Source organism: Pezoporus wallicus, unplaced genomic scaffold, assembly GCF_028554395.1.
Source record: "Pezoporus wallicus isolate ANWC-B61680 ecotype Strahan unplaced genomic scaffold, APGP_CSIRO_Pwel_v1 scaffold_3294, whole genome shotgun sequence".
NCBI lineage: Eukaryota > Metazoa > Chordata > Aves > Psittaciformes > Psittacidae > Pezoporus > Pezoporus wallicus.
The window spans coordinates 11,985,692-11,999,345 of record NW_026635478.1 but is presented as its reverse complement, the minus strand read 5'-3'; the positions used below and the strand labels follow the sequence as shown (position 1 = coordinate 11,999,345).

The following is a 13,654-nucleotide window of genomic DNA, read 5'->3' as shown; positions in this document are numbered from 1 at the left end:
TCAGGATCACATCTATAAGGAATTCACCTATAAGGAGGTGAATAGGTCAGACTAGTAATCTGTTAAGTTTTGTTTGCCATTTTCAACACATACTAGTTTGGGGTTTTTTTTTAGAGGAACTGTATCATCAAATTAATGTTTTTTTCTCTTCTAATGTCAACTCTTGTTTTTTAGACTTTTTTGAGACTTGCCTTAAAGGAAAAACTAAAATAATGAGTCTTGTTCTACATCTAAACATAGTCATAAACCACTGTCATAAACCATCTGCTGTATAAGCCAGATCTTCACCTCTTCTCACAGGTTTCAATTTCATTGTCTGCTTTGTAAGAGTGTTAACAGGACATTATGAAGATGAGGCACTCAGGGAAACAACCTGTACTCAAACCCTTAGAGCTCTAAAGATGTGGCCTGGATTTTAACTCCAATTTGGACTTCTACAGTGTGCTAAAGCAATGCAGAAAACAAAGGGTACTTGTGCTAAAGCAATGCAGAAAACAAAGGGTACTTGGTGTAATGCAAGTTGAACAGGAGATGGTTAATCATAAGCAAGATATTCAGCAATGTATCAGCAGCATTGAGTATGAAGAAGAATTGTTTCAATGCCATCATCACATTTGTTTTCCAGGTTCCCAGTGCACCAACTGGTCCAAAACAAATGCCACTGAACTCCAAACTATTTTGTAAAAGTCTATTTCTTTAAATTAGGATAAGTTTTTGCCATTTACTGTAAAAGAGGGTATTTATGGAACCTGTTACCAGTATCACTACTACTATATAGGTTGCTGTGGCTTACTGCATGCTTCCCAGATACAGAAAGGATATTCTGCTGCTTCTGTGGAGGACAGTTACCTGCATTTTCTATTTCATTCTTCAGTGTTTAGTGCAACTTTAGATGCATCTATACATATAAAGTAGAAATTCACAAACCCCACTCTTCTCTGTAGGGCAGTGAAGACTCATTCTGTTGCCCTATGAATATCGGATTTTGTAAATTTCTACAAATACTCTTTAATACCCAAATTTAGTATCTGCCCAGGATCAGCTTTAGTATTTTCTGAATCTCTCCTCAACTACCCCAGCTTGTGAAGTAAAACTAAATAATGTGACTTCTGTGTTTGGTAAGTACCAAAAAATCTATCCTGTGATATGCTGAACTAAATTTCAGCCCATAAACCACCAATATTTTCATGCTGGAAAATCACAAGTGGAAAACTTAGTTGCTTTGATATGAGTCTTCTCTTCCAATATGTGCTTAAAATTTTAAATTATTTTATTGTGTTGCATAAGGAAACATAATTTGATTATTTACTTTATAAAAGGAATTATTTGGGGTTCTTTACAATCTGTTAGAATAGATAGTCTGGAAAATAAAAGACTATTTAGGGGAACTGAGTACAGTTCCGGTTACCAAATGACACCAATGATCAATCTAAGTTCATTTCCATACAAAATGCAAATGCTGTTTTTCAATCGACGTTAATTTTTCTTTTTCATTTTACTGTCAAAGTCTAACAGGACATTTATAGGAATGTATTTTAGTTTCCTCTCCTAGATTCAGACAATCTGCAATTAATCTAAGTAAAATATGCCTTAAAAATTCATCCTCTCACCATGTGTTTTCTGTTTAGAAATGTGTTAGAAAAGGACTAATCAGTAATTTCATAAATTCAGTGAAACAGATTACAAGATCTTTTATCTTTTTCCCTGTTGATTACAATTTGTCATGACTAATTTAATTTTGAGTGTCTATAACATTTTAGTGGCCCCAGCTTGTAAAAAATATAGTTTATATGACAATTTTTTAAAATTATGTTGATTATTTGTACTTACTTTGTACGCATTAAAATTATTCTACAAGTGATGGGTATGACTTTTCAAGTAGATTTCAATGCAGCAACAGAAGATGCTGAAGTAGTGTTTTACCCTGCCTTAGCCTGGGAAGGGCAAAGGCCAGAGCAGCCCTGTGACCACTCCAAGGGATGCTGTCTGCAAGGCCCACCAAGACAGCTCCAAGCTTGCTCTTTTCTGGCTCCTCCAGTGCTCTCACTGAGCTGTTCATAGAATCATGGAATGGTTTGGGTTGGAAGGGATCTCAAAGATCATTCAGTTCCAGCTCCCTGCCATGGGCAGTGATAACTTCCGCTAGACCAGGCTGCTCAAAGCCCCATCAAGCCCTCTGTTGTATGTGCTTTATGTAATTTCAGACATCTGGTAAGAAAAGAAGATCTGTATTTGCTGGTTTAAGCACGCCTTATCTTAAGGAATAAGGATGGGCACGATTGCATTCCATATTATTTTGTAAAATGCTGATAAATCTGAGAGCTTAGCTGACAGATGAAAGCAAACTTGCATTTGATAGATGTAGTAGTCTTGCAGCTAATACAATGAATGGTGGAATGCCTCCCCAGCTACAGATGGAACAGGCTGCTTCCTGCTAAGGTGAAATTTGTTTAAAAAGACAAGCAAAATAAAACCCTGCCATTTTCTGACTTCCAAAGGTGATTTACAGATCACCCACAAATTCAGAAAAACAGCAAAAATGCAACACTAAGTGCTTACTGACCAGGGGATTCCGTCAAATGGGAGGCCTGCCTATGTAGGGATTGCAATGCAACTGTTTAAAATGCATAAATTCAAAAATAACAAGAAACTGTTGAGACAGGGTAAACTACATGGACAGAAAATGAGTTGAATTGACTCTTTGTAGTACATCACCATGCCTTTTTGCATAAAAGCTTATAAGCTTTTATAGGCTTAGGGAAAAAGTTTGTAAAAGCAGATACAGAAAGTATTTTGGTTATTTATTACTTATGGTTTATCCTGGATAATTTATGCTGATTAAATGACATGTCAGTCAAACTTAGCCAGTAAGAGCAAGTTTATGGCTACCTTGAGCTACCGAAGTGTGGTACAAAATATTTTGGCAAATCTTGCTTCGACTTGCTATTTGACCAGGCATAAGACAGGAGATAGGAAAGATTTACTATTTTTATTCTACTGATGGGGAAACAGAAGCAGGTAAGGTGATACAACTTGCTCAAGATCACAGAGCAGGTCAGGGCAAGCATTCAGACATTGTAATGCAAACTGATGAGAACAGTGAGATTGCATTAGGAATATATACTATGTACTTCAGCTATTTGTACACAAAATTTCCCACAGTTTACAGCTTACTCATTGCTCACATTAACCAGGATGTTAGATATCACAGCTTACACAAAATCTTGTGCTAGCTTAGTCTTCAGTTATTGTAGTAATTCTGATTATTCATGTAAGTATTGTATTCTTAGGCAACCAATCACTTTTTTCATGCCCAGTCTGGGAATGATACTGAATATCCAACTCGCATAAAAAGTCACTTTGATTTAGGGTTTGTTTTGGGTGGTGGTTTTTTTTGTTTTTTTTTATGGCTTACTGCTACAGGTTTTTTCTTTCCAATCCATAGACATTTTCATGCCATCATTTAATGCCATTTAAATTCTTTCCTGTTCCTCACGTTTTCATCAAAAAAAATCAGTTATCTACTGCAGCACCTGTTTTCCAGGATATCATATTTTACTATTAATTTTGGCTGGCCTTGTGCATTGTCAAATGTTATTACTTTAAGGTAGGAGGAAGGTGAAGTATATCCATATTCCTGTAGTTCCTGTATACACAGCAATATTCAAGGTTAGGATGACACAGGCTGGACAGACTATAGCACTTCAGTGCACTACATCAACATGTGACTCATAGATGCTAAAAGCAGTTGGTTTGGGATTCTTTTTTGATTTTGTTTTTGTTTTTGTTTTGTTTAGCTGCCTAAAAATTGCAACACATCTTCCAGACACCCAGCTAAATCCATGCCCAATGAGTATCAGAGGTTGAGTATCTTCCTAGTTCTGTGAGGATGCATATTTGTGTATATATATGAATGGAAGGAAAAAAAGATGCTGCAGCATATCTTGAAAGCCAAGGCCCAGGGTTTTGCCCAAGAGGCGAAACTGTCTAAATTTAGTGTGCAGTCCTGGTGTCTACACTGGGAGGATGGTGCTCTCCTCTCAAGAGAAAGGAAGAAAAAGGCTATTCCTAAAGCAATTCTAAGCACTTAAACCAGGCCGTCTTTGAATAGCCATCTGGAGAAGCATTTTTCTTGACAGCGTAATGGTGATGAGCTATTCTACTACTATGATGATAGTATTACATAGTAGTAGATATAATCAGTTATAACTACATGTGATACAAAAGATATCCAAGCTATCAGGCATTCATATAATTATGGTATCTGTAATGCTGCTGCTGTGTTTTGCTCTGTTCTTGGCAGCTCAACTTGGTTGTACTTTGATTCATCACTTGCTGATACTCCAGCTTGGGTAAGCCTACCTACCCTGCCTCTTTATGCCTGAGCTGCGCAGGAGGCTAAGCTGCTGGCTGGTAAGAGCCTTAAGCGAGGCGGTATGGGTGCTTCTCCTGTGCCTGCTTTCTCTTCCCACCCATGGTCTCCTCCAGGCATGGGCAGCATGTCTCTTGAATTTGTCTTAATTATGCTTTTAGGATCACAGAATCACAGACTGGTTTGGGTTGGATGGGACCTCATAGATTATCTAGTTCCAGCCACACTGTCACAGACATGGACACCTTCCACTATACCAGGTTGCTCTAAGTCCCGTCCAACCTGACCTTGAACACTTCCAGGAATGAGACATTTTAAGCTACATAAATGACCATCTGCCACTGCTGGGATATTCAATATACATATGGATTTGCACAAAGGATGAGGATATGTGGATACAAACCACCTCCCCTCTCCCTTCTGTGGCTACAGAACAGATACTGTTATTTGAAAGAGGGCACAGGTTCTTGCCCTTGTTTATCAAGGAGCTGATAATTGACTTTTCTAACCCAAAGCACAATAGCCTTTTTTCTACCAAAGTGCAACTTGAATATGTTGTGGTTGCAGCTCTGTAATGACCTGGAAATTAATGCTGTCAGCCTGGAAATGGAAGCAATTTCCTTTCCAGGGGGAATGAGAACGTAGCTCCCTCCCCTCCCAGTCAAATGTTCCAGCCACTGCATGATCCTATCCAGGACCTTTTGATAAGCTTTGTTTCAGCGCAGTCATTCTTGCCTCCTTTGTTCACTGAGATCCAGTTTCACTAGACAGACAGTGCTCCTACCCAGATTACTGGGTAATGAGGCAGGCTTGAAGAAGGAGCTGAAAGCAACTTTTATACTTTCTGGCTGTATTCTTATGTAAAAGAACACTATCGCCTTCATCTAATGAAAATCATGATGACTGGGGGGGGAGGAAAGGAAAAACAAGCATTATGGATGGTCAGCTTCAACTGAGCTTCTGAGGAGCTCATAAAGTGACTCCTTTGGAGTCTCTTGGAGCCCCTTCCCGAAGTCCATTCCCATGTATGTGACAAAGTAGCCAGGCAAACTGTGCTTTACCAGAACAAGTGACTGATTCTGTACCCGATCAGCAAATAGTGAACGTGATCTGACCAGACCCTTCCCAGGTTATGCAGTGTTTTCATTCAGGAGCTGAGGAATTATGCCTGGAGGACTGGATGGGTTCTAACTGGTGTGTTGGAAACTGCTTCACAGAGAATTGCTTCAGAGAATGGCAACCAGCAGTGCAACATCCACATGGCAGTCACTGACTAGCGAGGGGCTCTAAGATCAATGCCAGGGACTCCAGCAATTCCAGCATATTCATTGCTAGCCTGGATGATGACATGGAGCACAACTTGTGGAGAGCATTGTGCTACACAGGAGAAATTGCTGCCATGGCACACAGCAAGCTTCAGTCCAGAGGCAGCTTCCTGGGTTTCAAAACTGGACCAGTAGCAACCTCAGGAAGTTCAATAAGGAGAGGTGCAGAGCCCTGTTTGTGGCACAGAGCATGCCCAGACATCTCCAAAGGCTGCAAAGCAACCAGTGGAGCACCAGCTCAGACAAAAGCAATCACAAACATTGAGGTGTATGCCAGGCTGAACATGGGCTGCCCTAGTACAGGACCTCCAGATGAATTTGTTGAAACATCTTATTCTGAGAGGCTCAAGATGAAAGCACACCTCACCCTAGACAGATTTTGGGACTGGATCATCAGTATCAGAGAAATGCCTTCGCCTAAATAGTTCATGTGATAAGACTTTCAGAATTTGCTTGGGATATTATAAAATATTAATGTTCTTATACCAAGTCTACGCTATCTTTATTTACCATCAACTTCACTAATTTTACCTGTCATAAAGTATCTGAATGAATTCATAATGATGCATGAAAACCAGTAACTTAAAAGTTAGAAAAGTAGTTGAAATGACTACTACATGTTAAGGGCCTCAGGCCCATCCTTGCAAAACTTCTATTTTTGGATGTGAATCACTGCCTACCAAAAGCTTTACAAAAGACATTTCAAGCTTGCAAGGATTTGGAGCTCAAGTCCTGTTGCGTGCAGCGCCAGTTCCCAACTGGCTGGAATGGGCATGCACCCGAACCCTAGGACCCACAGTGTGTCTGAGTCTTGCGTGAAAGAGAAGCTACAAACTGGTAGTAGCGCTCCAAACTACATACAAAACAACCCACAGTTTACATATGCAGGCTGAGATTTAGATGACGTGATCAGCCTCATGCTGCCTTTCTCATTGTAATCAATTACATTCTCTTGCTTGTCAGGGATTAACTACTTTCATACACAAATAACATTGTATGGAAACTTCAAAATAATTGAAAAACATGTCCTATTCTTTTCTAATAGCCTGAAAAAGATGTAGCAAATCATTTAGTGTAACAGATTCTTGTTTAACCCACCCCTTCAGGTTTTTCAGCGCCAGCACAGACTTTGTAACGCTACAGCTTTTTGTGCAATCTTTTTACTAAAAGTTTCTTATTTTCTTCACCTTAACTAATGTTTATGTATGACATAAACCTCCCATCATATTTTAAAACCAGGTGCTGCAACTCAGGCAGGTTAAGTAAGAAGGCTGCTACAACTTCAGACCACTGAACTGAAAGAGAAAATGGACAGAAAATTTTGATCTGTTTCATCTTCTTCATGTCTCTTTTAGGTCTTACCTGTCAGTCTTGTAGCCTGCAAGGTTGCAGCCAATTATATCATGATTGGATTGCTAGCGATGTCAAACTAAGTTACACAAATCCACAAAATAAAGTTTGGTTCTTACCCTGATACCGTTTCATTAACTACAACATTGCACAATTGTATCAGCAATATCTGACCCTCAGCTATAATAATTCACTAGGATGATGTCATCTGTCACATTATGTGGAGGAGGTGCTATGCAAATAAATTTGCATAGCAAATTGCCTTTCTTGCTTTTGAAGGTTGACTTCAGGGGCTTAGTTTTTTCTGTACAGATGAAAGATCCCAGCCTAAGTGTCTGAGCCTGTTCATGACAATCTCATTTTTTTAAGCCCTTTGAACTCCTAGGATTTTTTTTTCTTTTTTTTTTTTCTTTTTCTTTTTTTTTTCTTTATAAATAGGATTAATCATCAAAAGTATCTATGTGCTTTTGCTTCCTAATAGCAAATCAGAGAGTCAATACAAAGTCACTACCAACCTTCACCGTTAGATTGTACATACATTCTTTTGGGAAGAACTGTGCAGGTCACCTCAGATCTTGCAATATTTTGCCTTCTTTTGAGTGGAAGACTACAAATCATATCAGTAATAAGGCTGCAATTACATTGTGGGCCTGCTGCATTACTTTTTTCCTACTTCTTTTCCCGTCCTCCCTCTCCTACCCCCATCATTTCCACAAGTACTTAACGCTCCTCCTGCTAGGTGTAGAAGTGATACCCTGAAGGGAAGCTTTCTGGGGGTAGTTATTTTGTGTCCTCTGTCCCATGCTAAACTTAAATTGTTGCCATCAGTTTGGTTGTAGAATTTATTGTGTATTGGTGTGAAAAGATTACTGTTTTTACAATTATTACCTAGAACTCCATTGTGATTACATTTAAATATTTCTGATTTTAGCAAACCGTGCTATTATTCCTCCCGCTGCGGCATATTTATATTGGATCTTGTGAAATCTGACAACACCTTTTCATGTACATTGGGTTTTCATTTGCATCCTGGTCATAAAAAAGCAGAAGCTGCACTTTCTTCACCATTGCCCTATTTAATCTATTTTTTTTCTTCCCCTTCTATCATCCACCAGTCTAATGTTTGCAGCCCAAGATCTGTCTCTTAAGGTGTTGAATCTACAATTATTCCTTGTGGGTGTTGTACAATTTCTTTCCCTCTGTCAACCTCTGTTTTGTTTCTAATCAACTCTGCAGACCAGGAATTTGTCAGGCTAAATGTTATCTTTATTTGTTTATTGTTAAAATAAGAATAGATTTTACAGTTTAGAGTTTCTCAGAGCTTGTATTAGCATAAGTTTTGATAGTCTTGAGTTTCCACAGTATTTCAAAATGGAAGGATGGTGCAGCTGGAGAAGAAGGAAAAAGCCTAGAGATGACTATTTGCCTAAGCTGCATGGTTAAAAAAAACCAAAACAAAACAACCACACAACTTTTTCTTACTACTGATCTTATTTCTGTTCTTCCCCCACTCCCAATTGCTTTGCAAAGTTCGTAATTCACTGCTTCCAAAGGTTCTTCAAACTTGTTCTACTGGTTTTCAGAAGCAGGCAGACTTGTTTTCCTAAGCTCTTCAGTAATCCAATTGAATTTAACGCAATTTTTCACTTTGCTCCTACAAAGAACCTCGGGATGCTCCTTGAAGGGCCCTAAATCATCCCGCTGTATCCTATGGATGTATTCAGTGTGTGCTCAACAATACTTTAATTACGGGGTATACGAAACCATACAGAGCCGTGCTAAAATGAAGGCACTGTTTAGCAATCATAAAGACCTTGAGCCAACAGTTAATGGCAAAGTGCCTTATGGTGAATAATGCAGTCAGCTCTGAAGGGAGCAGATTTTAATGAAAACCCTTTCCTTTGCTTGCTGTCACATGGCTAAAATGGACAGCTCTTAATCCCTTGTCATGGGTTGACAGAGGCAAATTCTACCCTCATTTTTATCATATTAGGTCTGCGTTTCCGAGGGTCTGTAGGGATCTACAACTTTTAAAGCCTGAGTGTTGCTATTGGCTGTAGCGGAGCCCTGGTGCTGTGGAAAAATGTGGGGATGTTTTATTTTTGCTAGTGTGTAGTGCCAGAAGCAATGAGGGGGGGTGAACCCCGTTCAAAACTGCTCATGTATTTAGTGAGGCTACGCTTCTGCTGTCGGCATCCTGAAATTCTGCCTGAAATAGCACGGTTCAGGATTAAATAAGGAAAGGCGCTGGTGCGGCATAAGGGCAGAAAATCCGAGGCCTGCGCTGGGTTAAAGGAAACACGGCCCTTAAAAGGGCCGCCGTTTCCACACCACAGTTGGGCTGGGAGGCGAGGCGGCCCGCGGCTGGTTTAACGCCCGGGCTTCTCCAGCCCCAACCTCTCCCTTCCAAGTTCCACCGCTCCCGACCGGAGCCGGGGCCGGGGCCAGCTCCCCACAGCACAACAAGGCGGGCGTGCCCGACCCTCCCGTCGGCGGCCGGAGCCGCGCTGCCGCCCCCTTCAGGACCGCGCCGGGACGGTCGCGCCGCCGCGGGCGCTGAAGCGGGGGAGACGAAGGCGGGACGGCCCGCGGAGCCCGGGACAAAGCCCGGGTCGCCGAAGCGACTGGGTGGTGGTGGTGGGGCCGCCGCCCATCTCCCTCCGCCTCGGACTACTTCGTGCCAGATGTTGGAAGGCATCTGGCTCATCCGCAGCCGCACGCGCTGGAGGGGAAAGGGGGCGGGGCCGGGGAGGGGCTGGGGCGGGGCCAGGCCGGGTGGAGGGGGGTTAGGGAGGCGCCGGGGAAAGCACCGGTGTGGCTGAGTGGTGGTGGCGGAGGAGGAGAGGGGTGGTTGTGGGCCTGGAGCGGCGGAGCTGGGCGCCCAGAGGAAGAGGAGGAGCGTGCTTGAGCCGCCGCGGGGAGAGCCTGCAAGGAGCAGCAGCTGCCGGGGCTACGCCGGAGGTGAGCGACCTAGCGAGCAGCGGGGAGAGGCCCCTCGCCTGGCCGCGGGTCATGCCTGGTGGTGTCGGCGTTTATGTGGGCCGGGCTGTACCTGCCGGCTGAGGTGAGCATGGGGCTGACACCGGTGCGAGGCGTTGGTAGCGAAGCGGCGGGTGCGGTTCACGGGATCTTTGTGTGGAGCCCGGCGTGTGTGTGCGCTGGGGGTGGGGAGCGAGGACAGGGCGTGTGTGCTCCGCGCCGGGGGCACGGGAAGCAGGGAAGGGCGGGCGGGGAGCCCGCAGCTGCTCGCCTGGCTCGGGAAGGGGATTCAGGGGGAGGCAGTGGGGCAGCCGGGGCGCTGCCGAAGTGACTTGTGAGCCGAGTGTGTGTGTCTGTGCCTCGCTGAGAGGAGCCCGAGCTCGGGGGTGAAGGCCAGCCTGGGTAAAAGGGTTGATTCTGGGGGTCGGAGCTCTGCCGGGGGAAGCGGAGCGGTGACAGGGGAGGGAGGTGCCGGCGGTGCGGGTGTTAAGTCGCGACCCTGGGGCTGCCGGGCGCCCTGCTGCCGGCGAGCCCGGAACAAAGAAGTGTGCGAAGAGCCGGCGGCAGCGATCCCCTGTAAAATAAACTTCAAAAATACCCCTCAGCCGGCAGTAGAAAGATGAGGGGAAGAGAGGATTCGGTGGTGAAGCTTCATTAGGAAGAATGAAGGGGTGTATTCAGTTCTCCGCAGGAGAAAATGCAGGATTCCTGTGGTTTAGAGTCCACTGTCGTATCTGTTTATTGCCATGGGTTTTTTATGTGTGGCTCATCCTAACTTGTCACAACAATTGTCTTTAAAACAGCTTTTAAGATTAATTTAGTAGCAAAAATAATGAGTCCTTGCTTCGTGCTTTGTTGTCTGCGTCTGAAATTGACTGAACTATGACTTGCATGCACGGTTAAAAGTGCTGTCTTCTTTATTTCAGAGCTCTAGGGGAAGATATTGTCTCTTCTGACATCTTTCGATTAAGATACCTGAGAACAGGTTCAGTAAGAATCCAAGTGCCTGGAGAAGACTATTACAAATGTATTGAAATGGGAAGCTGTAAACATTTTTTTTTCCCGTTCTCTGTACTGTGTAAGGAACCTCACCCAGATGCATGAAGTCTGCAAACCTTGCTGTCCAGACTGGCCCTTTTTTAGTAAGTGGTACTTAACCACATTTGTGAGATGTATATAGTACTCTGAAGAAAAATTGCTTTCTCTATAAAATTCCCAGAAGGAACATTTTGTTATGGACAGTTTTTTCTGAATGTATATCCAGTGAGATTAATGCCCAGAACTGAAAGGCATTTAGTATACACTGAAAAGTTGGCTTTCCCTCAATTTTTCCAGATGTATTGTCTCCCCTGTATACTGGGAACACACACCACTGCATAAACCACAGATGCAGCCATGGAGCTGTGTGAACTTCTGAGCCACGTGAGAAGCATTGCTGAGTGTTGGTATCAGATGCTGCTTCACGATGTCAGCTGAGCTGTGATGGTGTTACGTTGACTGTAATGAAGCATACAAATGGAGTGACACCCGTCCTGAGAAGAGGCTGTTAAGTTTTGTGACAACTGATTACCCTAACCGCTGTCAAGTTGTGTGCAGAAGACTTCTCTGTGCAAGACGAATGAGTGTCTCCCTGCTCTGAGATGTTGAAGGTGTACTACTGCTGCTTATGACAAACCAAAGAGAAGAAGCTTTGTAAAATGGCTCAAACCAGCTTACTGCAGGGAAAGCAGTTTTACTGTAGGGAGTGGGTTTTCCACAAGCTTCAGCACTGCCTCCAGGAGAAAGCTAACTGCAGCAGTAGTGTTGCCAGCAAACCATCTCTTGTAGCGAATTCTGGGAATAATACTGGTGTTTTCTCTGGGAAAGGAGCTGCCTGGGGTGTATTGCTGGTAGGAGGGCCCGGGAGTGGGAAGACCGCCCTCTGTACTGAGTTACTCTGGCCAAGTTCAGCTGCAAACCTACAAAGAGGCTTACATCGTCAGGCTCTAGCCTTCCATTTCTGCAGGGCCCAAGACTCTGACACACTGTGTGTCGGAGGGTTTATTAGAGGTTTAGTTACACAGATCTGCCGCAGTGGACTGATCCAGGGATATGAGGACAAGCTAAGAGATCCTGCTATTCAAAGTCTCTTGCAGCCTGGGGAGTGTGAGAGGAACCCTGGTGAAGCATTTAAAAGGTAAAAACTAAATAAATTTTAAAAAACCCTTATTGAAAATAAAACCCAAAGTAAAAAATGCTGGCTTCTGTTTAGGTCTTCCTCCCGAAGAGTCTGTGGTTCAGATGGTTTAAAACATATTTGTTTCATGGTTTGTTATCTCTGTCAGAGCTTGCAGACCTACCATGGAAAAAGTAAGTTTGTCCTTATAGCTGACAAATACTTGCTTTTTAAGCAAAAGTTATTATAAGGGTGAATTTATTTACATTGTGTGTTAATAACCTCAGTTGTAATTGTTCTTTTAGAAAGACTTTAAAGTAGTTGACCTCAGAGTGCAAGATACCTAGTTAGTAATCTTCACATGCCAAAAGGTAGGCCAATTGTTCTTGTTAGACCTGAAACAGACCTTTCAGGGCCCTTGCAAAAGCTTCAGACATCATGCTCTAAAAGGAAACTGGACTAATGGATCTCTGGGTCTTATCCAGCACATCAGTTTTGTGCTTGTCTAAAAATACGTGGTAGGAAAATGTCAATTAACTCCTTATGTTACTTCTCTCAGTATGCACAGATTACATCAAACCTTCCTTGCTACTTATTTTATAAATACCCCGAAGTGTTGAGAGGATCAGAAATTTATCAGGAGGGCTCACCCTGTTCCTTGGAAGGCTTGTCAGCTATCTAAGATGAATGAAGTTTTTTATTTTTTATTTTTTTGTTTTACTTGGTGTTCCCTAACAAACCAAAGTCTCTTGAGTGTGTCACTGGGAATTTTCATTTCTGTAAGGATACTAATATGTCTGTAAGAGTGTATAACCCTAGATGGCTCAGAACAGTCTGCTGTCTTGAGTGCAGCTTTCCCAAGCACGTGTCTATTTGGTCTTTATTCCTTTGGGTCACAATGGAGGAAAATTCAGAAAGGAGAAGGCTTGTCTCTAGCAACAGAGCTTCAACTGATTGCGTTGCCAGTATACAATTTCACTGCAATGTTGGTTAAACTAAAGTTCTTTAGGTTTGTATAGAGATACTTTTTGCAGTACTTGAGGGTTTACTGGATGGTGTTTGCAGTATAAAAAAAATCCTGACCCTTTTTCTTTTTTTTTTTCCCCTTACTACTAACAGTATGTAAACAAGTACTGAGGTTGAGCTGTAGTGCTTGCTTACATTGTCATGGTGGTGTAAAAGAGCCTTCTGGGTCTGATGGCTGTTATGTCCTTGCCCACTGAATAAACAGGATGTGTGTCTACATTGTTCTCAGTGTAGTGTCTTAAAACAAAGTCTAAACCAAGGCTAATTCTGGAGTTTTTTTTGTTTGTTGCTAAGTGGAGATGTGATGTGTAGCAGCTATATAGGTCCTAATTTCAGAAGTATTAAGCCCTCTCAATTTCTAATGATTTAAAACTGAGTGAAATTAAGGGTCTATAAATTGAGTAGGAGCCTGGCCATCTAGCTTTAGGCAGTCTTTGAAAATCAGGG

At 42.6% G+C, this 13,654-nt stretch overlaps 1 protein-coding gene across 3 annotated transcripts in view; it reads left to right on the top strand.

Annotated features, from left to right (window-relative positions):
- Positions 1–10,030: 10,030 nt before the first annotated feature.
- Positions 10,031–13,654, top strand: part of ANKRD50 (ankyrin repeat domain containing 50) — a 39,252-nt gene continuing 35,628 nt past the window's right edge. Inside the window, exons 1-2 of one of the 3 annotated variants that reach the window (XM_057428262.1) lie at positions 10,031–10,111; positions 10,953–12,202. In XM_057428262.1, coding sequence (XP_057284245.1) covers positions 11,724–12,202 — 479 coding nt within the window. In that variant the 5' untranslated portion in view covers positions 10,031–10,111; positions 10,953–11,723. Of the gene's footprint in view, positions 10,112–10,271; positions 10,361–10,408; positions 10,429–10,952; positions 12,203–13,654 lie in introns of those variants that run through there. The other 2 variants (XM_057428271.1, XM_057428281.1) reach the window with 2 other exon arrangements.